Source organism: Gallinula chloropus (genome assembly GCF_964237585.1).
Source record: "Gallinula chloropus genome assembly, chromosome: 1".
NCBI classification, from domain to species: domain Eukaryota; kingdom Metazoa; phylum Chordata; class Aves; order Gruiformes; family Rallidae; genus Gallinula; species Gallinula chloropus.
Genome location: NC_140085.1, coordinates 43,639,751 through 43,665,574, shown reverse-complemented (window position 1 = coordinate 43,665,574; position 25,824 = coordinate 43,639,751). Strand labels below are relative to the sequence as shown.

The 25,824-nt window shown below is 37.5% G+C and overlaps 1 protein-coding gene across 1 annotated transcript; it reads left to right on the top strand.

Annotated features, from left to right (window-relative positions):
- Window positions 1-742: 742 nt before the first annotated feature.
- IQUB (IQ motif and ubiquitin domain containing) lies at window positions 743-23,089 on the top strand (the record flags this gene model as incomplete). The annotated part of the gene is made up of 11 exons (XM_084270796.1): window positions 743-1,178; window positions 2,325-2,486; window positions 2,588-2,763; window positions 3,003-3,158; window positions 4,773-4,983; window positions 8,959-9,134; window positions 13,611-13,781; window positions 15,252-15,428; window positions 17,042-17,290; window positions 20,273-20,458; window positions 22,958-23,089. The coding sequence occupies 11 exons, from the start codon at window positions 743-745 to the stop codon at window positions 23,087-23,089; spliced, it is 2,232 nt and encodes a 743-aa protein (XP_084126922.1).
- Between the last annotated feature and the right edge of the window lie 2,735 nt (window positions 23,090-25,824).

Here is a 25,824-nt window from a genome sequence, read left to right as displayed (position 1 = left end):
CCCGGTACCGGTTGCTGTAGCTACCGCGACGCGCCGCCAAGGCGGGAGAGCGGCCTGCGGCGGGAGGGTAGAAACGGGAGCGGGGCTGTGTCTGGGGTGCTTGGGCGGGCTGGGCCGGGCCGGGGGAGTCCCAGCTGTAGGCCGGGCTGCGGCCCTCCGGCCCCCCCACCTTCCCGGGCCAAGGGCTGCTGTCGCTGGGCTGCGCTCGGCGTGTGGGTAAGGCTGGCCCGGTCGGGCGGGTCGTGCCCGCGCAGAGCCCTCTGCCGTGCCCGCCGGGCTGGGCGGTCTGTAGGGAGCCCCGTTCGGTCCGCTCCTACCGTGAGCTTTTCCTCTTCGCTCTGGGCTTTTCTTTCCTTGCTGGCGGGGTTTGGTTTCCCCCCGGCCCAGGCTGTTTCGGGGCAGTGCGGAAAGCCGTGAGGGTGTGCTGTCTGTGTAACACTGCGGCAGGTCTCAGGGTGTGTGTGTAAACGAGGAGGAGTCACGCCGAGTGCCCGCAGGCCGTGCTGTGTAGGGTTACGCTTCCTAAACTCCAGCGAGGTGATGTGAAGTTTGCTGTGCTCGGTGGAAGCAAAAGACCTCACGCTGTTCCCAATGGGCTCTTTGGGGATAGATGTGGGAAAAGCTTTTTGGAATATTACATCGCCTGTATGTTTGGTAGGGGCCATGTGCTAGTAGTCTTAGATACGCACCGTGACTGTTCTTGGAGAAGGGTTAAAAAGCCCTGTGGCCGACTCTCTGGGAAATGGAAGACCCATCAGAAAGTAGCTTTGAGGCTGTGTTATCGGAAAGGTCGGGTGCAGAGCAGCCTGCTGCATCCCCCGGGAGAAAAGCTGTCGGGAAGGCCGAGAGCGGGGACCCAGCAGAGAAGCCTCCGCTTTCAGAAGCTCCAGGCGCTGTACAGCCAGAGGAGGGCTGCGAGCGGCTGTCTTCTCTGGAGCAGCCAAGTTCCACGCAGTGGGAATTACCCAGTGAAGGAGTCAGCACTCAAGAAGTGATCGGAATTAATGAGCAAGAGGTATTTGAGCCGGGTGCCTCATTCGACGTGTCATCTGAGAGCAGGCCTCCTGTTGCCGATGAGAACTATTCTGCTTTGCCTGAAGTGAGGGCTTTGGAAGGGGAAAAGCAAACATGCAAAAACTCAGAACTATCAGAGAATGTGGCAAGTGGGACAGCAACAGGTAAAGGCGTTACTACACTGTTGGGCGTTAGGGCTTTTAGGAGACTTTTCTTTCCCCTTCAGTTTGATTGTGGCTTCTTGCACCCCCCACCACCTTGTTCTGTTAATGTTTGCTGGTTTTTGGTCTTGAAGGGACTTTTAAAGTTCTCATATAAAACATACTTGAAACGGTGAAGGATGTATTCTTTATCCTGAGTTCTAGAAGAAATTTATAGACCAATATGGCATTTTATAGCGTGATCTTAATTTCAAGAAGCATCTGTGACTACTTGTATGTCTCTGGCACACATTTGAAAAACAGTAATGCATAATTCACATGAACACATGTGCTACAAACAGTTTAGACTAGAACATAGCACTCACTATTTAATCTCTCTGTCTCTCCTGTAACTTACCTGCCATCCGTCCTTTATCCATGCCTTTCCCCTGAAACACTTCATCATTTCCTGCACCTGTTGCCCTCCATTCCCAATTCAGTGCCCCAGTTTCATGTGTCTTCGGTGCGGAAGGTAACACATCCAGTGTAGCCAGTGAACATGGTGAGCGGCCCCTCATAGTATGAAGCTGCTGCTTCCCTCCCTCTGAGCTGGGCTGCCTTTGAGTGCTCTCATTCTGAGGAGCTGCCGATTGCATCCTAGGAAGGACACTGTACCAAAGCCAGACTGATTTATCTCTAAATAAAAAAAAAAAAAAAAGTGATTTTTGGAGCTTCAAGTTAAGCAGATCTGGTCCAGAATATAGTCTTCAAATAACCGCCACAACATTAAGTGCTGAGTAAAAGCCAACAGTGATTTGGCCATTGTGTGCTTGGAGCATGTTTAGGTAGTACTTTTCAATAAAGATTCACTGTATAAACGGGTAATTTGATTTAACATTCTGCATTTCCAAATAAATACATTTACCTACTGTAACTTCTAAAAAGTTGTAATACTAATGGCTTTTTGTTTGGTCACAGTATTACATCTTTTAAAAAGTGTATGATAATACTCTTTCAACTTTCAAGTAGACTGTCTTTCCAGCTCAAAAATCTGTGAGTATTCTGTGATGCAGTGTGTCAATAAAGTGGTCTCAATGTGAACTTGAGTTATTTTGTTTATGTGGGGTTTTTCAGAAGCATATCTGGAATTGATTCTGGTTTTACTTTTAGGAAGCGTGATTGAGGATGATGAAGGTCTTAGGAGGACTAAGGCTAACTTTGATGAAACTATCTGGTCTGAGAAGTTATGTCCCGATCAGGAACACTCTCCTGGGAAGGCAGTTCAACAGGATTACCGCATGCCTGATGCTGTAACTGTCAGAGTACAAACAGGTGAAAGCTGTTTTTAAGGATGTAGCAACGTATATAACCATGCTGTAATCTCAATCTGTTGCTAAAATAAATGATATCTCTTGGAACTTCCATTTTAACAGATTCTGATTCATTCCAAGATGTAGTTGTAAAAATTGAAAGACCTACCTATCTTAAACCATTCCTGGGTGGATTTAGGAGCAGGATAACAGGAGTGGAATTTCATAATGCAGCATCACAAACGATACCCAAAAAACGACCTGACAAAGGAATTCAGTTATTTTGTAGGGAAACACAGGTAATGGCCTTGTAGTCTCCTTTATGAATGTTGCTCTTGTCAAATATTATAGAACATCAACATGTTTATTTTCAATAGGAATAAGGAAGTAGATGAGAAATAATCGTGTAATTCAAAGTATTTGGTGGATGAATCTATTTATTCATGTGAATTTTGTTACAGATAGCTAATTTTGCCACTTATTGTAATGATGAAAAAAAAAGTTGTTATAATTGATATGCCTTTTTTTTCCCTCACAGACAGTTTTTGAAAAAAATAAGCCACAACAAACAAAAAACACGACATCAACGCAGATGACTAAAGTTGGCCTGTATGTGTCAAACATGACCGACAAACTGTTAAGTCCTGGAAAGTATCTCACAGCGGACGAATACCATAAACGTAGACTTGATGCAGTAAGTTCTTCGGTGTTTGAAACTATCTGTAAAGCAGAGTATTATGAAAGTTACCAACGTTCAGTGAGTGTTCAGAGTGTTCAAAGAGTGAATTTGAAGTGAACTTCTAAAATGCTTAATCTTCACATTTTACAGTCTTTCAGATACGTGAGAAGCACATGTTTGCTCTGTGTTTTCAGTAACATTTGAGACCTTGCAATTTCTTAGATAAGAATTACAAACGTACTCTTTTCTGTCTTAGTGAACAGTTAAGTTTCCATATAGAGCATTAGGGACTAAACCAAACTTGTCCCTGTGTCATACTCATGATCTCTTTGGAAGGACCTAAGCTACATCCTTGATGTATGGCCTCAAACAGATGGAATACTGGGTTAGGGTTTGGGAGACCTGCGTTCAGCTTTTGGGTTTTGTGTTTTTGGGGGTGGTTTGTTTGGGTTTTTTTTTTTTTTTATTTGAACAGCTTTTGGCAAATCGATCTGTTCTGGGTTGTGTTCAAGCTGCTACCTGCTTTGGCATTAAGATAAGAGTCTGGGTGTTCAAACACACACGATGGGTCTATGGGGTTTGCTGGCTGCCTCACGCGGGTGGTTCCAATGACAGGTTCTGTATATTCATTGCACAGAGGATGCCATTTAGGCATTCCAAATTGCTTTTTGAAACCCACATAATCAGTGACTGTGCGTCTAATTTAAGCAAGCCCTACATCATGTTAGGCAGGGCACTGCTTCGTAAATGCTCTAATTATTAATTTGATTGCTTAAAATAGATAGTCTGAATCTAATTAAATTGAGAAACAGATCATTCTCCAGGTGTCCAAGCAGGATAATTGTATTGATACGATTGGCAAGATGCTTTGAAATATTCTGGGTAGAAGTTTTCTGTTAGAACTTATTTGGTCAGTGTCAGCTGACAGCAGCAAGCATCTTGTAGAAGTGAAACCCAAATAGGTAACCATTTCCTTGGGATGGTTTTAATGTGATCATTAGTGCCACTTACTGAAATCTGTAATGTGTCTATAGGTAATCTATAATGCACAGTGGAAAGATATCAGCTTGGTATTGGTTCAAGTTGATGAATTCACACAGTGCAGTTTAGTTCCATATTGAAATGCCAGCTGAAGACACATTCAAGAGAAATATTAGGTTAAGATTGCTCCAGAGACCAGGCATTAGTGTAGTTTTGTCATTTCAAAAGAAATTTTGCGAATACGTGTCTGAATTATCAATCTTGGCCCCGTGTAAATAAGATGAAGATCTCTGCCTACAAAGCTGAAGAGAAAAAATAGAAACAATACATGGGAAGAGATGGTTTTCAAGGGGAGATTTTAAAAAGAAAAACATATTTTTAATGGTATTTTATATTTTAAATTGATTACTTGAACCTAGATTGTCTTTTGCACTCAGTGGTTAAACTCCTGCATTTACTTAAACAAGTAAGCATGATAGTGTTTAGACTAATAGTAAATGACTAGTTTTGTAGTGTTTAAATTAGTCTGAGTACAAAACAAATCTTGAAAAAATATAGTTAAGTCAAAAAAACCCCAAACCCAGTTAAGAACAAAATATGCTGCTTTTATTTTAAATTAATGATTCTTTGGTATTGTATTGCATCTAGGTAATAGTGATACAGACATACTTCCGTCGTTGGCATGCTATAAACATAGTCCAAAATCTGAGGGAAGAAAAGAGGCTCAGGCTGGCATGGGAGGCACAAGAAGAGTTACGGAAAAAACAAGAAAAAGAAGAAAAATTGAGAAGAGAGCACGAGCAAAGATTGAACCCTAAAACACAAGAAGACTTTGAGCTGCTGTACCATGCTTTAGAATGTAAGCTTTTTCTCAAGGGGATTCTCTTCTATCAGCAAAATAGTGCCATTCATTTAAAACAAACTTTTGTTTTTGGTGTGTTTCTATAGATGCTTCTTTGATTATTATTCATTATCTTACAGTGGAATCTCTTTCATTTTTGAATAATTCATTGACTTTCATATATTATCAGAAGTGGAAAAAAGGCCTTGATGCTGTGTAAGCTCTGTTGAGCCATATTTAAAACATCCATGTGTCATCAACACCCAAAGCATAGCATCACACAAGCTCCTGCAAAGAAAATTAACTCTCTGCTTCCTGGAAAGGTGTACTGGCTTTGGCTGGAAATCAGCTTGTAGAAATAGTGCTATTTGGTAGTTTTATTATTATTTTTTCATTGGTCTTTAGACCAATGAACAAGACCTGTTTTTTTGGATCAGTTACTTTAGTCTTTTTATGCCACATTTAAGACGCTGCAAATGATGCCATGAAGAAATTAGTGATAAGATTCATCATTTGCTGTTTAACATAGACATTATTTTATAACATATTAAATTTTTGCCCAGAATTTTACAATATACAGCTGAGGTTATTCCTTTTGTTTGTGTCTACTCATAGCTTTTATCCTTTCTAATTTATTCAATGTTTCACAAAACTGTGTTGTCAATATTTTAAACATCTCTTAGGAGTCCTCCAGGGCATCACAAAAGCCTTACTTTTCCCAATGGGGTGGATGATGTCTGTTACAGACAGGCATTTATAAACTTTCCTGGAAAAGTAAGGTGAATCCTGCAGATGATTAACATAAAACCCTTCAGGAGAGTAGTGTTGCAAAGGTAACAGAAACCCCAGAGTATGTCCTTTTGGAGAAAGAAAAAACAATAGAAAGCAGTGGAATTGTACCAGCATATAATGAAGCTGTAAGAGTTCTTTTTAAAATCTTTTAAGCAAGATGCTTGCAGTGTGACTTGTAAGAACTCATACATTCTCTAGGCTACAGTGCTTGTTTGTGGTATAACTCACTGCAGTTTGGACGTTACTGTCGCTATAGCAGAACTGGCCTAATGGATTACCTGCTTCATTGCAAAGCCACCTCATGTACCTTAAAGCATCTCAGCTATTTCTTCCATGGTAAACTGAGCATAAATTTGGTGGCATGTGTTATTCATAGAGCTTAGGATCACGATTCAAGAATTCCCAAGTTATACACTGATCTTTTAATGCTGTCATACCTCGTGTGGCATTGAACAAATGGTTTTGTCTGAATGTATAAATGACTTCTAGATACTACTGCTTGTGACAAATGTAAAAATTATTGCTGGTCATAAACTTTAGAATTTTGGAAATGGTGTCTTCATGAGATTTGTTGATTGTTAGGGGTTGGTTTTCCCTCACTCCCCTTTTTCTTCATAGTAAGTTAGCTTTTCACTTCAGAAGAATCAAGCTTTCTTAAAGCTTTGTCTGACTAGGTAATCAAAAGCCAAAGTATTCAATTTTTTTTTTTCTTCTCCTCTTATGGCAAGAGCTACTATTTAGTATTTGATTTCCCATAATATTTCCTCTAAAAAACTGCTCCACCTTTTTTTTTTAACGTGTTAAAGTATGAAGAGTCTTTATTTACAATAGAAACAACAAAGCTGACTTAAAATTGTGAATAGGTGCTGATATTCCAAATATTTTTAGATTTAACACTTAAGGTTATGTAAGTGTCTCTTGTGCTCAATTTAATGTCATTGGATTTACAAATAATAAAACTTTCAGCTGTGCACGTTCAGGAATCTGATATCTAGGCAACTGGAAAAAGCATGAGCCACTTCAAAACTGGAAAAGAACAAACCCCAGTATTTGAAATGTCTCTTTAACATTTTGTTAAAAGTAATAGTCTAGTATCAATCTTTTTGGGTTTGTTTTTGTTTACTGGTGTTGACTAGTTGCTTCTCTACATGGGGACTTGCAGTCATGCTCTTTATTTTAATAGAGCTTAGTGGTTCTAGGAAGTTTCCTTTTCTACCTGCATCTGAAACTACTTCTACATTCTTACAGTGTCAACAGTCTACACAAGCTAAATCATCGTGACAGTAATAGAATAAGACTATTGTCCTCCAGAGACCTGTGAAGGTTATTGCTGCTGATCACAACAGGGGGATATTATTACAGGGTCAGCCAGTACAAGCAATTCCTGTCGGTACAACAATTTGCCTGTTGACTGTATGGTGCAAATGATATGTATCTATATATTATTCAGCATGTTAGAGTATAGAGATATTCATTATTTATTGGAAAACTGTGAACTACTTTGTTTTACAAAAAATGGAAGAAACATTGTAATGAGTAAAATCTTTGCCCGTAGAACAGATAATCTAAGAGGAATGTTTTTAACTTGGTTGCATATATATGGTGAATCAGGAGATGAGTATCGATAGTAACTGAGAGATGCTTAATTTCTGTAAGTGCAAAATTGCTTACTGTATTTATTACCTCCACCTTTGAAGTTGCTGCCCCCTCCAGGCATATAAAGCTTCGTCTAAATTAATTCTATACAGTGTTTTTGTTTGCTGAAATGGCTTTATTTAAAAATACATCTTTGGGTACTCAGAACTTGTCAGACAGCTGTCATTAATACCAAAGCTTGGAGAGCCTTAAGGAAATGAATTGAAATATTTTAAAATGGAAAACATAAGGTATTGTAGATAAGGAAGCCACAGGCAAAAACTAAACCTCCCTCCTTTCCCTCCTCCTGCCTCTAATCTTACCTGATGCAGGATGTTACAGGCTTTTGCAGTGAGTGTGCATTGCATATTGGATTGTTTTCTTTTACACTGGATTTTGCTTTTGTGTAAGTGTTCTGGAACAATAACAACACTTCGAGGTACAATTCAGGAAAGTTGAAGTTTTGGATCTTATAAAATTCCCTACAAAACTCCAGAGCTATTTGAAATGGAACAGACTCTTCAGAGAGCTGAAGAACTGTTACAGTGTATGCAAAGGAAAACACTGTTCAGTAAACACAGTTTGGTTTTGCTAACAGATTTGTGTAAGGGGATATAGTCTGTGTACCAGCACTTAAAAGTCAAGAAAATGGGTACTGCAAAGAAAACCATGATAGGCACATGTGTTTATATCTGTCATTACATAGCCTAACTTATAATTTTAAGTGTAGCAGGTTCCTGTGAGCTGGCAATTTGACCATGAAGGTCAGAAGATCAGATCGTTATACAGCTTGTATAAGAAGCTGTCATGCTGCTGTCATTATTGCCTTGTGGTTTTCATGCCACCCCCTTCCATTTGAAGGGTTCTGTTGTAAAAAGAGGGGAAAAAAAGCGGTGGCTGTCTAATTATTAATGCGCATCCACCCGCCTTAAATGGCAAAAGATGATACCACTCAAATATTCCGTGTGAGACCCGGAGTGCTAAACGTGACTGTCAGTCAAGTTTTATCTCTGTTTTGGAGGACTTCAGGCTTCTTTAGATTGTGCTCATTTATGCAGGAAGAAGCAGTACTAGCAGTACCACAGCAAGATGCTGTCCCTAATCCGTTGAGAAGATCTCCATGGTATCTTTTCTTGTGAAAAGATGAAAAGATGAGCAATTGTTTAAAAAGGTTCCTATTGCTCATACCTTTTGGAGCTGTTTGAGACTCGGTTATTTTAGATGCAAAATCGTGAAGAATTCATTTCATCACACATTTCCACAGGAGCTAAATTCTTTTTCTCACATAAAACTCTTTTCCCTAACCCATCTTTGAGTTTGGAGTACGAACTGCCAGTTTGGATTTGATGCACACGCACATACTCTCACAGAACATCTGTATAATTTACATTTATTTCAGGGCCATTTTGTGTGTACTGAAAATATGCTTTACAACCATTCCTTTAACATGGAAACTGGCTTTTAATAAACTTTGTAAAAGTAGTCATGTGTTTTCTTAAATATGGAAGTAGAAAGTTCACTGGAAAACCTACTCTAAAAAAATGCCCCAAATATTTGTATTTGTAGTGTGGAGGCAGGAGGAGGCTGACCACATCAACAAAACTCTTACTGGACCTGAAAGGCAGGCAACATTTTGTGGACTTCTGGAACAAGAGGCACAGCTGATTGCTTCAATTGGGAGACACAAACTAAATGCAGATGAGGAGAACCAACAAAAAGCAGTATTGCGCTTTCTGAATAAGGTCAGTGATGTAATTTTGGGCTGAACACAAAGACTACTAAAATACAAGAACAGAAAATACCTCTCTGAACAACCTGCCAAAAGGAACTGTTGTAGCTTTAGCAGTTAATCACAGGAATGCTAATGTTAGAAGCATCCAAATTCTGTAGTTGTGGATGTCAGTACAATTCAGTAAATTAATTTTTCCAAGGTGAGAATTTTTTTCGCTCTGTGGCTCTTTGAAGGACTGACAGAGCATCTTTAAGACTCTTAATTGCCTGTTTCTATGTTAAATCTCAGGTGTGTGTTTATGTCAAAAAAATTGCACTGAGTGTATGAATTTTGTATTATGGTAAGTATTCTGTCTAAAGAAGATCATCCTGATGGTGCTTTATTGAAGGCTCAGATTCTAACAATGCAGAATGGTTAATCTGAGGTTATAAAGCATCACAACGTTGAGTGCAAAATATGCATGAAATATGCTATTTCTTCATCTGTTTTTGAAACTTGAAAAATCTGCCTATTAGCTTCTCTTTCAAATATACTCAGTTTCACTAATCAAATCTAATGACTAAATGATTTCCCCTCTGGTACGTTCTGTTCATTGCTCTCTGAAAAGTTTGCTACTGCATGTAAACTTAAATGCAAACATTTAAGCAAGTATTTGAAAAATTAAACTTTAACCTTTCAGAATGGGTTAATTGATTATTCTTGGGGGGGAGGGAGATTGCAGTTGTTTTTGTTAGTGTTTTGTTTTTGGTTTTTTTCTTCCCTCACACATGTTACCTTTCAGGAGCTAGATTTGTCATTTTTCCCCATTAAACACAGGCCTCTGGTCACCATATATCTGTCTTTAAAGAAATAATTTATTCTTTTTTCATGTACAGGATAGGAACCCAGACAAAGCTTTGACTGAGTCTGACATAATATTGAACTCATCTATTAATTCACTAGCTTCAGTTGTGTTAGAAACTTAATTTGAGATTTTAATCTTGTATAATCTTGGGGATGACATTTAATGCAATCATTCTTCAGGCTTTCATCTATAAAACAAAGATGAGAATTCATTCATAAACAAAAATGATTTAGAATATCATGAGATTCAATGGCGACTTAAGGTAAAATACAAAAAAAAAAGGTCCCTATAGGTAGATATTCCAGCAGTCCATCCCCTCAAAAAAAGGTTTATTTTCTGGCTGTTTCATGGTGTGTGAATTAATTGTGAAAAGAAATACTGCAATGGAAATAGATTTTCAGTATCTATTTTTTATAATGTTGACTATTTACTGCTCAAAAGAAAAAATGTTGGGTTTGTCCAAAAGAAACCTTCTTTCCCTTCTTTGCTAATTTAAATGTGTACCTCCTCATGCATGTGTCCTTCTGCAGGGGTTGCAGTTACTGTTTGGGTGGGCACTGCATTCTAGGTGGTTGTTTTTTATACTGAGCTCTTTCTTCTTCTGCATTTGTACTTTGAAGAGGAAGTATTTGATTAAGCTTTTATACAGCAATCATATTTTGTCAAGGGAATTTGTGTAATTATTAACCATTGCTCAGTTCATAACTCTCATGCTTTGTTCTATTTCTGCACACATCCTATGGAATTTTATTTTATTTTATTTTTTCTTATCTTTTTCTCTCTCTCTGTCTGTGGTGGTGTGTTTCTCTCCTCAGGTGCTTTTCCCTGTTTTCATTCATTAGCAACAATGTACAGTTACAGTAGTCTTGCTCACTGAAGTAATACAGATAACAGGATTTTTGTGAATTCTGCAGTACTGCCAGCAGACGAAAAGGCAAGAAAATGCTGGCAAAAAAAAAAATCTGGAAGTTTAGTGTTCTTGCATCAGTCTTAAATACATGAAAATAGACTTGAAATTAGAGAGCTTGTGATTCTTTATGAAGTACTGGAATTCTTCATATTGATGAGACCCCTGATTTTTTTTTTCATCAGTAAAAAGCTGCATCATTTCTTTGTCCTTAAATTATTTTATTTAATGCCCAGTTGTGATGAGGTAGTAAGAAAAATTACAGATATCATATCTTGCTTTGAATAATTTAAATGTTATAATAATATCATTGGTCTGTGTTAAGGGTCATTTGCAGAGTGGAATACCAAGACTGCTAGCTCATATTAAGGTTCTGCACATTTATCTGCAGAACTGAGTTTTAATAACCATTTCCTAGGGTAATCTCTGCCCATTGACCTTTCTGTCTAAGAAGTGATTTAATTGAAGAGTTGTAGCATGATACAGCTTAGTTGGTGGGAGTTTTTGTCGTTTTCTTGGGGTTTTTATCATTTTTTTTTCTTATTTTTAGAATTTCAAGTACTGTACAAACATAGTGAAACAGTGTCACGAGTTAGAGTAGAATGTTCCCTTTTTATGGCAAAGGGAAAATAGCCTATTTCTAGTTTAGCCAGAGTTCAAAGAATTCACTAAGGAATGAAGAGTTTTATTTCTTACTGATGTCTGGTTCTGCTTTTGCTTTTCTTAATCACCTTTGGCTCTGAATTGTGACCTCTGATTAACAATACCTCCTTTAATTAGAGTTTCACCCCCACTGATAGTATAATTAAATGTCAGTTGTTCAGTGTTTCATCCGTTTTCCAACTATTTTGTCTTTCTTTTGCTTGAATAACTTTATATATTTAAAAGTGAGGAAAGAACAATTTTGATTGTTGTGATGACCAGCCATATCTGCTCTATCTATCTGGTTTTGTTTGTATTTTTATGACTTATTGCCATAGCAAGCCTGCATGGTCAAAGTAATGATTATGTCAACTCTGGGGTTGTATCCAGAAAACTACTCAGCATGTGAGCGCTGCAGGAAGCGTTGCTGTAGTTAACTCACACGGAGATTGCAAAGTGAAGTTTGCAAGTATTTGTGAATGCTCAAGTTCCCAATGCAATGAACGGAGTAATTAATAGGCAAAATGAGCTTCCAAATAACTGTCCCAATTAAGAAAAGGGAGCGGAGTTAGGTAATGATGGGGAGCAGGTTTTGAATACTGTATTGGATTTAAATGCCTCCCTGCACAGTGAACTAGCCTCTTCTGTAGCAGTCTGGTTTGCAACAAAAAAAAACAAACCAAAAAAACCCAAACACACAAAAAAAGAGAGGAGAATCATAAAATCGCAGACTGGTTTGGGTTGGAAGAGACCTCAAAGATCATCTAGTTCCAACCCTCCTGACATGGGCAGGGACACACTCCACTACTTCAGGTTGCTCAGAGCCCCATCCAACCTGGGCTTGAGCACTGCCAGGGTGGGGGCAGTCACAGCTTCTCTGGGAAACCCGTGCCAGTGACTCACCACCCTCACAGGGAAGAATTTATTCCAAATATCAAAACCTGCCCTCTTTCAGTTTAAAGCCATTGCTCCTTGTTCTATCACTACGCACCCTGATGAAAAGCCCCTCTCCCACTTCTCTGTAGGACCCCTCTAAGTATTGGTACGCTGTAATTAGGTCAGAGCCTTCTCTTCTCTAGGCTGAACAAGCCCAACTCTTGCGGCCTGTTTTCACAGGAGAGGTGCTTGAACCCCCTGATGACTTTTGTGGCCCTCCTCTGGACTCACTCCAACAGTTCCATCTCTTTCCTCTACTGGGGACCCCAGAGCTGGACGCAGCACTCCAGATGGGGTCTCACAAGAGCAGAGTAGAGGGCAGAATCGCTTCCCTCGACTTGCTGGCCATGCTGTTCTTGATGCAGACCAGGACACAGTTGGCCTTCTGAGCTGCCAGTGCACACTGCCAGCTCATGTTGAGCTTGTCGCCCATCAGCACCCTAAAGTCCTCCTCCTCAGAGCTGTTCTCAATCCATTCTCTGACTTTTCCTACCGATCGGTGCAGCTGACACACAAAGCAACTTCCCACTGTCTATGAAAGTTAAGCTGAGAGACAATTGAAGTAGAAGGCATCTGGTATGTGGTTAAGTTAGCAAACAAGCTAGCTGAAGTATCCGATATGCTGTAAACTCATACTCAGCCTTAGTCAGCTCTAACAAAGTCTGTGCCTTCTATCTGTCTGTATAGCAAGCATAAATAGAACAGTTCCCTGGAGATATTTTGTACCGCAGTAGACTTGCAGAGGCCTTAAATTTGCAGTCTTTACACAGTCCACAGTCCCATTGACTTTCACTGATAGTTTAGAGGGATTTATGACTGAAAGGTGAAATACAGAGCAAATGTATTCTACAGCTCCTGTCAGTAGATTTGTTTTAAAGAAGTAGAGCGTATCCCTGTAGGAGAATCTTATTTAATTTTAATATACTGTAACTCAAAATTTTCATGACCTGCAACTTTAAACGAAGCGTGGCCATACGCGGCTCGCTCTGGTGGGGAAGGTACTGTGTAACTATCGGCAACAGCAGTAGCCTTTTGCATTCATCAAGCATTAATGTTGAGTCCTGATTTGCTCTCGTGAAGCTTCGTGTAATGTAATGGCCTTGTTCAGCGGGCGGGCAGATGATAATATCCCTGAATTACACAAATTGTTTCTGAAGTGTGCGCGGCCTACGAGATGGAAAGCGTATGATGGAAAAATCACTGAAATGGATACACCCCACACTCTCCGTGCCAGAGAACTGTTTGAAATCTACAAAAGCATTATCATGAATGACATCCCAAAAGAGGAGAGGATAGATGTGCTGTTAACACTCAGAAGTACGGTGAAGGTATGTTTTATTTTTCTATTTACATTCAGCTTGAAGCTGTACTTCCCAAAGATACAGTCACTTCATTATCTTGACACAGAAGTCACTTCATTATCTTGACACATAAGCAATGCTACTCCTGGCAAGCAGGTGCCAGGGCGATCAGCTGGCAGCAGGAGAAAGCCTCGTGTATCACCCGGCATGAGAGTGTAATTTACATTCCAGATGTATTCTAAATCCGTATTTCACTTTGTGATGTGCATGCTTTGTCTTCCACTTGTGTTAGAATTTTAACCCCGTGGTTTTAGACTTGTATGTTATACATAATACACTTTTACTACAAAATTTAACTTAATATTTGTAACAGCTGGATAAAAGCCACGGCAGAGATAGAAGTAGCTATTTCTGTTTTTTTTCTCTTTACTCTTTGTTCTATGTCTTTGAAGTATCTGTCTAGAACCTTATCTCTCAGTCACTTTTATGACTGATAAATACTTAGTTTATTTTTTTCTTTGACCCTTACTCTGACCCCCAATGCTGCTGCTAGTGTTCCCAGAGAGTTAGAAGCTGGTTGTATTTCTTTGAGTCCTTCATATTTCACACTATTTTTTTGAAATTCATGTACAAAAAGAATAATAGGAGTTTTGAGGTACTTTCAGGATGATGCTGTTGACACCAAACTAGAATAGAACGTTGCTTACAGGTCTTATTAAAATAAACGAACACGCTGTTTGTTTTGGTAGTACCTGAATTTGATCCAAAGCCAATAAAACTGGGAGCATCACTGGTTTACAAACTTATGCACAACTTACATTAAATTAACATTGCTGTAATGAGCAAATTCTAGAGTCTCTGTAAATTAGCACTGAATTTTAGCTGAGAAAAATATTGAACCAATTCATCTCTTTATCTCTCTTCAGTGAATCACCTGCTAAGTTTTTGAAACATTGAAATGACTTGTTTCCAAGCATAGGCATAAAGTACCCAGTGCCTTTTTGGTGGTGGGGTTTTTGTTTGGGGTTACTTTGGTGGTGGAGTTTTGGTTGGGGTTTTCTTGTGGGTTTTTTTTTAATTTTTTTGGTGATGGTGGCATTTATTTGTTTAGGTTGGTTTGTTTTGCTTTTTTTTTCACCATCTACTGTGTATATACATGACATGTCTTATCCCATAGCTGAAGGAAGCTTCTAGGGATATATTTTTGGGGGCTTTTTTTTAATGCCTCCAGGTTTACAGTTCTTCACAGCTTTGGTATATACACAGGCCCCTGAAAGCAGAATCTGTAAGCCTTCTCTTTTTACAGTTCCTTACGTTAGTTTTCTTGTAAGTTGTTTTCCTAAGACCCTAATTATATTAACATGTTCTTTCATGAACATATAGAGGTATGAATGATGATTGGCATAAAATCTATAGTTTGCTTTCATATCTGCATTAGAATTACTTTGTTTGCTTCCTTATTGTTTGTTTTCCTTGTTTCTTTGTCTTTTCTTTCAGGAACATGAATGCAAATTAACAGCGGAAATAGTGGAATTAATTGACAGGGAATTTGATCTTATATTGAGAGACGTGAAAGAATGCAACTTGGAAGGACTGAGGAAAAGGATTTGTACATTATTTCTTCAGTATATTAAAACTCCAAAGTTTAACCCTGAAGTTGCTAGGATACTTAAGGTATTACTCCTATTTTGCAGTCTGACAAAGTGGCTGTTGAACTCAGGATGGTGGAGAAGGGGAATGGAAAACAGTGAAAGATTTTTTCATTTTACCTTTTGGTGTAGAATCACTAGTGGAATTCCTCAAGAAGTAAAATTCAGCAAGGACACAGGCTTCGCACAAAAAGAGCATATGTAGTCATATAGGAAAGATGGGACGTAAACATTGGTGGAAGACCCTGACAAGAGGCTGGTAGCACTGAGAGAGCCCAGAAGCTCTATGTATGAAATGAAAATAGCTGAGAATTGTAAATCATCTATCTTATGGAAGGGTAACTGTAAAATATATGAGCTAATGGGGAACCTATAGAGAGAGCAATTGTCTTTTTTTCCACTAGACAAGGGGCAGCATCCCATGTGTCCAGAAAGGAAGAAGATTGTCATTGTCCCAGTGATGTCTAATGAGCTTGCACCTAAGCAAGAGCCGTTATTAACTTCTGTTTTACAACCAGTTACTACTTCATGAGAAGCAGATATAGCTGTCTGCTGTCTGAAGACAGTGGCAGGCATCTTTCAAATTGTGTGATTGTTTTTCTTTCTCGACTGCAGATTACAATTAACACCATGATTCACTATCATATGCTGTTGCTTTAGGCAGTGATTGATGGTGTCTTAGGAGTAAAGAATCTGTTAGTAGAAGTTAGTGGGATTTAGAACCAACTAACTGGTATTTTACACCAGGTTTCATGAACAGGGTTACCCAGACGTGTCATAGTGGAGACTGGAGATGGAGAACTTTGTCTTCTGTAGCTTTTGGATAACTGTACCTTGAATTGCAGGCTGAATTGAATCTATAACTATTTGAATCTTATTATCTTCTGTTGACCATAAAAAAGATGGCAGTTCATCAGCAGTCAGTCAAAGTGACCGAATATTCAGGGTACTTTCAGGAAAAGGCATCTGACCACAATAGGTAGCTAGCTTATCAAACTACTCAAGTTACCGAATTACAGACTCAGGCCCTCTGCACAGACTACATTATATTCTTTCCAAGAACACATGAAGAAATAAGAGTGTGAACAGCTCATTAGCAAGTTTAGTTTATTTTCTTCCTCTATATTGTTTTTGGACATGTGTCTCTGAAAATTTTATACTAATTTTATATTCTTATGCCAAGTTATTAATACACCCATAATCTCAGAGGTTTATCTGATGTGAAAGGCAGATTCTATATGAAAAATTGAATGCAGAAGAGTTAGTATTTCTTTTCTCTGTTGTCGTCTTTCTAGAATGGCTGACAATCTGCATACATAGAAGCACCAGCAAGAGCACTGGAGCATAATATCTAGGATCTTCATATAGCTCAAAACTGAATTGACTGATTTGTATAACTAATTTTAACAAGTACAGTAAAAAAAAAAGATTGATTCTTTGTCTTCTATTTAAAAAAACCCCAACAAACCCTATTGGAGATTTAAAAATAAATATTTATTGCTTTTACATATAAGAATGCTTACATGTGTGTGTGTATATATATAAATGTGTTCCAGTAGAGTTAGGGTGACCCACAATTAATGAAAAGATATTTTTTGGTAAATTAACTACTTTTTTTTTTTAAAAAAAATCTTTTAGGTTCCACAAGATCCCTTAAAGCTTTATAAAAATGTGAACTTCTGTCACAGTTGCGAAAATTACTTCCCATCTAGTGAATTTCCTGTTCCTGCTAATTCCCGCACCATTGGCAGATGTCGCTTGTGTTGTAAGCTTGATAATGAGGCTCGGCGACGGGAAGCGTTTCAGAAGTACAAACTCATGCTAGAAAATCTCAGAAAGTCTGAAGCTGATTATCAGGATGATGCTAAAATTGCTTTCTTAGTTCAGGTACTGTCTAAAAGAACATTGTTAATAGTGGGAACCAATGGCCTTGACTGTAATTTTTTTCCCTTTATTTTATGTATGTTTTTGACAGGTGGAGAAATAAGTTAAAAGCTACAAAAAATTCTTCCTGCGATATGGGATGTTCCATACCATGAAGAAGCACTTAATCTCTTGAAGTATAACTGCACCTTCAAAAATCATTACAAATTGTACATTAAAAGAAGGTGTAAGTCTAACTGACAGGTCAAAGAATCAGAGGATCCAAATTCTTCTTCTGGCTATCCTATGGTCTTCCTATAACTTAAAGATACTGGCATAATCTGTAAATCAACAGTAATACTTTTGCAACTATAATATCATTCAAGACATAATACCAGTAAAGCATTTTAAACCCTATTATTCGAACTGTTATACAACTAAACTGCTTCATGTTCTCAGAAGGAAAGACATAACAGTACTGGGGTTTTGACATTCCTGTTCTATGTCTACAGAATATCCATATAATTGGAAGATTTTCATTTATTAGGAGAAGGATCCAAAAAATATTTTAATTTTTTGTTTTTTTTTTTCTACCATCATCTGTAATAATCTGTAATCTGCAATGTTACAAAATCTCTGATGTTTCTTAATAATCTTTACTGGAACAACTCAGTTCAAGTAACTTCTTGATTCTGTCTTCAGTAAATTGTCTTTTAGTTGTTGTTACTTGTTTTGTCAACAAAAGATTTGACATCAAATATCCACTGGGAAAGTTTTATACCTGAGGTAATCACAAGTGAGATTTATTGAAAATATCAAACAGATGAGATTTATTTGAACTCTCTGAGGTTTAGTAATAAAAATCTCTACAGCATAATATTCATAGAACAGTTTTTTAACTCCATATTCACTATATGTTGAACAGCAACCAAGCAAACAAAAGCCAATCATCAATATCCCTCTGCTACCAAAACAAGCCATGCTGTGGTTTAGCACTTTGGCAGTAACAGCTGCCAAAGAAAAGATTGTGATTCTCTAATTATCAGGGCTGTGTTAAGAACTATTATCAAACAACTTGGATTTTGTACATGTTGTTCATCTACAAAAACCATCTAGTGGTTTTCACTTAGGCTGGAAAGCTTTTGTCTGTGTCTTAGTTTATTTTAATATGTAAACATCATCCAAAAATCTTTTGGACCTCTCTCACATCGCACCACTTGTGGTGGCTGGTGGCCATTGATGCCCTGAAACATAATGGGTTCTTAACTGTTGACAGTGGAAGTCCTCATCTGCAGTTCTCTTTGTGCTTCTACCACTGCAAGATCACTAGATGCTCTGTCATTTTCATCCAAACTAACTTCAAGATCTTCTCTTTAGAACTGCAAATATATAAACATAAGAGTTTTGTATAAATCACTAAAATTTTTCTTGGGTTTTTTTTTTCCCAAAATTTCCTTGTGTTATTGATTTTTTTTTGAGTTACTTGCTTTTTCCTTTTTTTGTTTCTCTTCTTCTCCTCCACAAAACTACCTGTCCCCTTCTCCACTTACATGTAGATGATAAACTCTGAGGCATTTATAACTTTCTTGGGAACAACTAAAAGTCTTTACTTGAAGGCAATTTCTGTTTCTTGTGAGCACAGAACAAATTGGGGAGGGAAGGGAAATCATAATTTGAAATTAGTTAAATGTAAGATTTAATTTCAGAAAGCATGTCTAACATTAAAAAGTGCAGAAGTCTACTAACTCAAACTCTTTCCCATAACCAGAGAAGTTTTAACACAGAACAAGCTTTTGCCTGTTTTTCAGGCAGAAAAAAATAACAATAAAATTGTAATCCAGGAAAAAGGAGGAGTCACATCATGGATATGTTATACATGGGCCCATGTACCTCGGTACAGATTTTTGCAGGTTCTGGTAACTTTAGAAGTGTGTAACTTAGGAAGAAATTGGCAGTACTGGATAATATGTCTGCTTGCAGATTTCTGGCTTCTAATAAGAAGATAGAGAAGTTATTTGAAATTTTTTGAAAAGGAGGAAATACTGAAAAATTCAATTAGTGAAACCTAATAATGGAAGCCCTGTAGGACCAGATTTAAGATGACATGTAAGCTTGTATTTTTCTGTATTTCTGGAATCCGTAGGCACAGGTTTATTATTCAGTGGAGGTTCAAAACCCAGCTTTTATCTTACATTTTCCCTGGCAAGAATTTACATGGGCTCCTGGATTTTGGGAGCAAGATGGATGAGAATACATGAGGCTGCATTTCACTTAAGCACTCTACTGGTGTAGTTCCATTTATCCTTTGTCAGAAATTTAATAAGTAATGTGTAAACACTGCTATTTAATTAATTAAAGATTTCTTTTTGGAGAAGCAAGTCTTCAAATGGCTAGCTTGGAGGAAACTGTTTAAAAGTCTTTTGTTTGCAGACTACCATAGATAAAAATCTAATAATTTTCCATGACTAATAGAGAAGAATTAATGGAGGGTGACAGAAAAAGTTGCCAGACTTAAGTAGTAACTGCTCTCTCACATTTATTTTTATTTTTTCATTCAAGAGGCTTTTTTATCAAGATTTAACAGTGATTTCAGATGGCTAGTAACAAACAAATGAAGACTAACATAAATTAGCCTTAAATATAGGTTAAAATACATTTGAAGGCCTTTCTGTATTAGAGAACTTTTACAGACAGACTTTCTATTATTTTTTGTTAATATGGTAGCCTAGCTACCTGATTTTTTAATCTCATTTGGTTAAATCAAAGCAGTATCATCAGCACAATAAACAGAGTGAGGGGAAGAAAGAAAAGCAGGTGTTAACTTGGGGTCTGTCACAGGTGGGAATTTTTCTTGTCCTAATTTCCCATATTTTTCCAGGCCAGATTATTCTGCTTATACATAAGCTTTAAGCAATTTAGTAGTGTAATAACATTAATTCTGAATCCAAGAATGAAGTGGTGAAGTCATATCAGCTTCTTCCTTCTTAACCCAGTTTTTCCTTTCAGCATCAAGATCTGCAGTACATGATTGAGTACATATGGGGCTGTCAGTCAGCTCTCAGTGCCTGCAGTGACCTCTATGATTTGGTTATGGTCAGATGGGATAAACAGCATGAGTGGTCGCCATGGAACGCTATTCTCCTCACTAAAGATGAAGCAGATGCACACCTTAAGCTGTGTAACCTCCAGAAGGTAAACTTTGATGATCTTAGTTTTTATAATTTTTTACAGTATTTATGTTTTAATAGAATACTGTAAACAATGAAGTTTGGCCAAATGAAGTCTTTGCATTCATCTGTGTTTAAATTGGTCCATTGTGACTATTTAAATTATTGTATCTGTACTATTAAATAAACAGGCAGTAGTCCAAAGGAGACATACAACACATCCACGTACCTCATGCCCTGATTCACCCTCCCAAAATGCAAGAAGCTAAGCAGCCTCATCCATGCTGCCTACCAAGACAGTGCCATGCCTATGTTCTTCCCTCAGCTGACATCAGACCAGAGCTGACCTGGATGAAAAACACTAAAGACTGGCCAGAGATACTGTGACAACCATGTTCCTGTGCTCTTGCACATTTCATTAGTTTCTGGCCTTAGAAATTTCTCATCAAGTAACAGAATGGCTATTTGTCTAGAACTTTCAATTTACTTTTGCATAGATGTAATTTGAGTATCCCTGACAATGTAATCTTACATTTGGAATTAAGCAATCAAACCATAATTGCTATTCTGAGTTAAAAACACTTAAGAATTTGTTAAAGAAGTAATTGAAACTGTATATTTTTAAACCACTTCCCCCAAAATACATATTTAAACAAGGTGATCTGGTAAATATCACACTCCACTGGACATCACATGATATTTAATTTTCCAAAGCACAAGAGAATCCCATGAGCTGCAATTAGTAATGGATTATTAAGCCTTTCACCTCAAGGTTATTGATTGATGTAACTAGTGATCGAGATCATTGTTGTACAGTGCCCTTTTGTTCAGGGTGTTCTTAATTCAGTTTCTAATGCAATATGTGTGCATCACAAATGCAACTTCATCTGTTACACGTTGCCTTTCTTTTTGGAAGTCTTAAGAGTATGTGATAACTAAACTGGCAGAGCAAATAAACTGCTGTCTTAATGAAAGGCTTGCTCTGGGGACAAAATACATCAGTCAGGGGATTCTGATATCCATGATGGATTTTTGTGTGTGTGCCCAACTTGTGTCTTCAAGCAGACAAATATTTATGTGAGCATTAACTTCAAAAGGCAAAATCAGTTTCAAGTTGGAAATTCTTTCATTGACACCCCTGTCAGGAGGCTGAGGGGAGGTCTACAATTACCTGAAAGGAGGTTGTAGAGAGGTGGGTGATGGTCTCTTTGCCCAAGGTGATAGGACGAGGGGGAATGGAGTCAAGCTGCACCAGGGCTGGTTCAGATTAGACATTAGGAAAAAATTCTTCACTGAAAGGGTTATTGGGCACTGGAACAGGCTGCCCAGGGAAGTGGTTGAGTTACTAACCCTGGATGTATTTAAAAGATAGGTAGATGAGGCGCTTAAGGATATGGTTTAGTAGAGGACAGGTACTGTTGGACTCAGTGATCTCAGAGGTCTTTTCTGACCTAAGGATTCTGTGATTCTGCCTCACTTTCAGTCAAAAAGGCTGCTCAGACTACCTAAACCTACTGATGCTTCTCTGCATCCATAAATTTGTGTTGCTAACGTTATGGCAGGCAAAGATTCTGATTATGCACCTATCTGATTTAACTATGTAAGTCTGGATGTCTTAGTCAAAGAGATGCCATTAACTTGATTGGGTGCAATGCTTCAGTGGAGGTGGGAGTTAGGCCAGAAGAGCAGCAGGTAAGGTGTGCAAGTATATCTAAAAATTGTAAGGTATTTTCACTTAGCTGTGGACCAGCTATAGTGAAGAGTCCCATTTCTTCATTAGAGATGGGCAAAACTTTGTTTTTTTGTTTTTTGGTGGTTTGATTTTTTTTTTGGGGGGGGGAAAGATTGTGAAAAAAGGAAAATGAAGCAAAGTTGGAATGTCGTAAGCTGAATCATAGTTTCTCATTCACAGAAAGGAAAAAAGGCCTCTCAGGCAGTTTAATAGCAATTATTCATAACAATGATTATAGTGATAGTAAAGGGGTTTTTCAACTAAATATTCTGGCTATTTATTACATCATCTGAGCTACTACTAATCACTAGAAATGGAGGAAAATGTCACCACTGAACACAAAAGCTGACTGAAATGCTGCAAAGTGATTGCTGCCTTGATTATTTATAGATAATGACTCTGATTCTTACCAAGGAAATTTACTAAAGTCATCACCTTGCAAATATTGATATTTAAGTATTACCTTTTTAATTTTCAAAGGAACAAATGTTCTTACCTGAAAAGAAAGAAATAAGTTTTATCTTTAACAGATGAAATAAAAGATTGCTGGAAGTTTTCCTGTTTTTAAAAGGTGACTAACACTTCACAGGGAATGCTTAGCACTTTTCACTATTAGGCCATAAGGTAGCAGTATAGAACTATAAAATATTTCATTATATCATATATGAATAAATTATCTGACAGTTTATTAAAGGGGAAACTATTTTTACCATCTAAAATATGAAGCAATGTGTTGATTTTTAGGTATTTTAATTATATTCAATGGGATTTGTTATTTTTTTTTCCTTTCAGGCTTATAAAGCAGCATTTATTCACAAAATAAGAAATAAGCATATCCAGGCAAAAAGCTACTTTGCTCGGATTCCAGCGATGGCATCACTTTTGCATACAAGTGACAATCAGGCTAATGCAATGAATTTTTAAAAGCTACATCTAGTCCTGCAGTCACAAAAACATAACTCTTGGGCAAAGTTAACTGAAGTTAAAGAAGTTAACTGAATTATTGATTGATACAATTCCTTGATTTTAAAGAAATGTACTTTTTCATCAATACCTTAATTGAATTGTGCAGATCAAAATAAACTTCTGTGGATAAAATAATTTGATTTTGACTAGTCAATATAACTGCATTTCATGTTTTGTAACCTCATTATTTAAAAAGTAAAATGTTACCGATGAGGTCTGTAAACTCTAAATTCCTAGAGCAATGGCTGTCTTTCTGTGTATGCCTGTGTGGCTTGGAACATTCTCTGCATAGTGTAGTATTCCTCTTGGGGGGAATTTAGCTAACTCTTTGTCAACTTTTAATTAGAAAAATAATTCTATAAACACCTTATTAAATTTATTTCTCTTAAGCATGTAAAGGCAGAAAATCCCACAAACCCTAAATTCTTACAGACAACAGAATTTTCATGCCCTTGCAGATATCACTGCCCTTTGCAAAAAAAAAGAGTAACTGTACTTCTTGTAGCTCATCTTGATGGTCGTAGTGGGACTGCCAGCATTAATTATTGTATCCAAGATCTTGAAATTACTGTAAATCAGACTCATAACTTGAAATATGCAATACAAACTGTTTGGAGTGTTTTCCATTTTCCAAGGAGCTTTGTGTTATTTAAAGTAGAAATTAATTCTCACTGTAAAGTTATTATATTCATGTTTGATAGTAGTTACAGAGAAAAATATGATATGGTGTACATTCGATAAAGCCTTACAGAAAGCTGCAAAGCTCTGCTTGAAACTTGTGTTCTATACATGGTTTAGACCCAGGACAAAGCCTTTTACTCCAAGAACTGTTTAGGAAAAAGCAGTAGCATTTACAAATAGAAATTAGCATATATTTGGCAGCAAAGAGCTGGAAACTGGATTGACTCCCTCAACAGACCATGAGCTGTAGAACCAGTGCCTGACTGACCAGTGCATTTTAGCATTAGTGGAGTCTTTCCACTGATTTTTACTGTTACATTCAGATTCTGGATTTTAGTTCGTTAATGAACTAATGAGAACTGCAGCACATGGGCATTGTTCACACCTTGTGCTTTCCAAGAAAGCAATGGCTGCTAAGGTTGGACTTAAAAGGATTTTTGAAGAAAATTAAGTTTTTCTCCTGCAGCTTACCTCACAGGACTCTTTTGTGAACAGGACTCTTCGATCATGAAGCAACATTCGCCTTCTACCCACCTCCAACACCACTGGCACTGTATTTCCAGAGGGAAAAGTTCCAGCTTTCTTCCCACATGCACAAGTGGGTAATATAATAATTTGGCAAAGAAAAATGCACGTTTTGCCTTCCCACTCCCAAGAGGAAAGTCCATGCTTTTTCCAGGATGTAATTTTCCCTATTTATGTCTCAAAGGAAGAAGAACTCAGAGTAATTGCACCCACCCACTGCTTGTCCCAAAAAGATGTCCCAATGAACAAAGCATTAATTCCCTTCTTAGATCATAAAATGATCATAAAATGTAATAAAAAGGGTCATAAATAATATATTTGAGGGTAGCAAAGCAGTTGTGACCAATATTTGGCATGTGGAAATTACTTTTTGCATCAAGAAATTATACTAAGTGAGATTTAAAAACAATCCCAAATCATCCAAATTTTGGATTCTTTTAATTCTTATGTATTTTTTAAAAAGCATAAATTTGCATATGCCTATAATCCAAGCTGTAGGAAGGGGTTTTTAATATGCTACTGTAGTACCATGCTATCTCCAAAACCTATCGCTCAGAATCACATTTACATGCAAAATGGATGGCACTTATTTTGGTCACCTGTCTATAGATAGCTTTTTTGGCTTGTCTTGCACTGTCCTTGTTACAACTCATCCTTTTTAGCCTGATTTACAGACCAAAATGTACCTTTATCCCCCCCCAAAAAGTGGCATTCACACTTCTTTTTATTCAATTTTTTTTTATATCAGGAATGTAGAATTCTGAAGTTGAGAGGGATTTGATTAGTTTGGGGGTTTTTTTAAGGGTTCAGAAACAAAATTAATAAGCCTCTATCATCTTGGTCTTTTCTGCCCATTATTTTTATAAGGCACATATTTCAACTTTGGCAGTAAAGGAACTACATGGGATATGTGATATACATACCGTTGAAGAAAGCATGTATAAACTCAGAGAAATGGATAGGAGTAGAATGTAAACACAAGTTACGTCAATATTATAGCCTCTCAATACAATTATTTTAGTTCAGTGGAAGTATATGGTAATTGAGACATATTTTTCATCCAGTTTACAGTTTCATAATGATTTCACATTCGTCTGTGTTTCAGTATTTTGAATTTGTGTCTGGTTTAACAAAATTAATGTGCAAGCAGTTCTAAACCTGGACTCAAGGTCATGTATGGGTTCTCAAGGAAACAGCCCTGTGGAAAATGCAACAGTAAACTGTACCTCCTTTTGTGTATACTGACAGACATCAATCAAAAGTGGGTTTAGGTTTCTGCTCACAGATAAAGGAACCACTGCAATCTTGTTTTAATTAAACGAAAGAAAGGAATCTTCTGAAAAAAAATCTCTCTTTGCAGTAGCTTTATTTTTTTCTTATCATTTGGCAAGAAATCTTTATTTTTAGGAGTGAAGATAAAAAGGAAAAGTAGCAAATATATGCAGATGCATTTGTAAGCCAAATTTACCGAGGGAGGCAAATTAAAA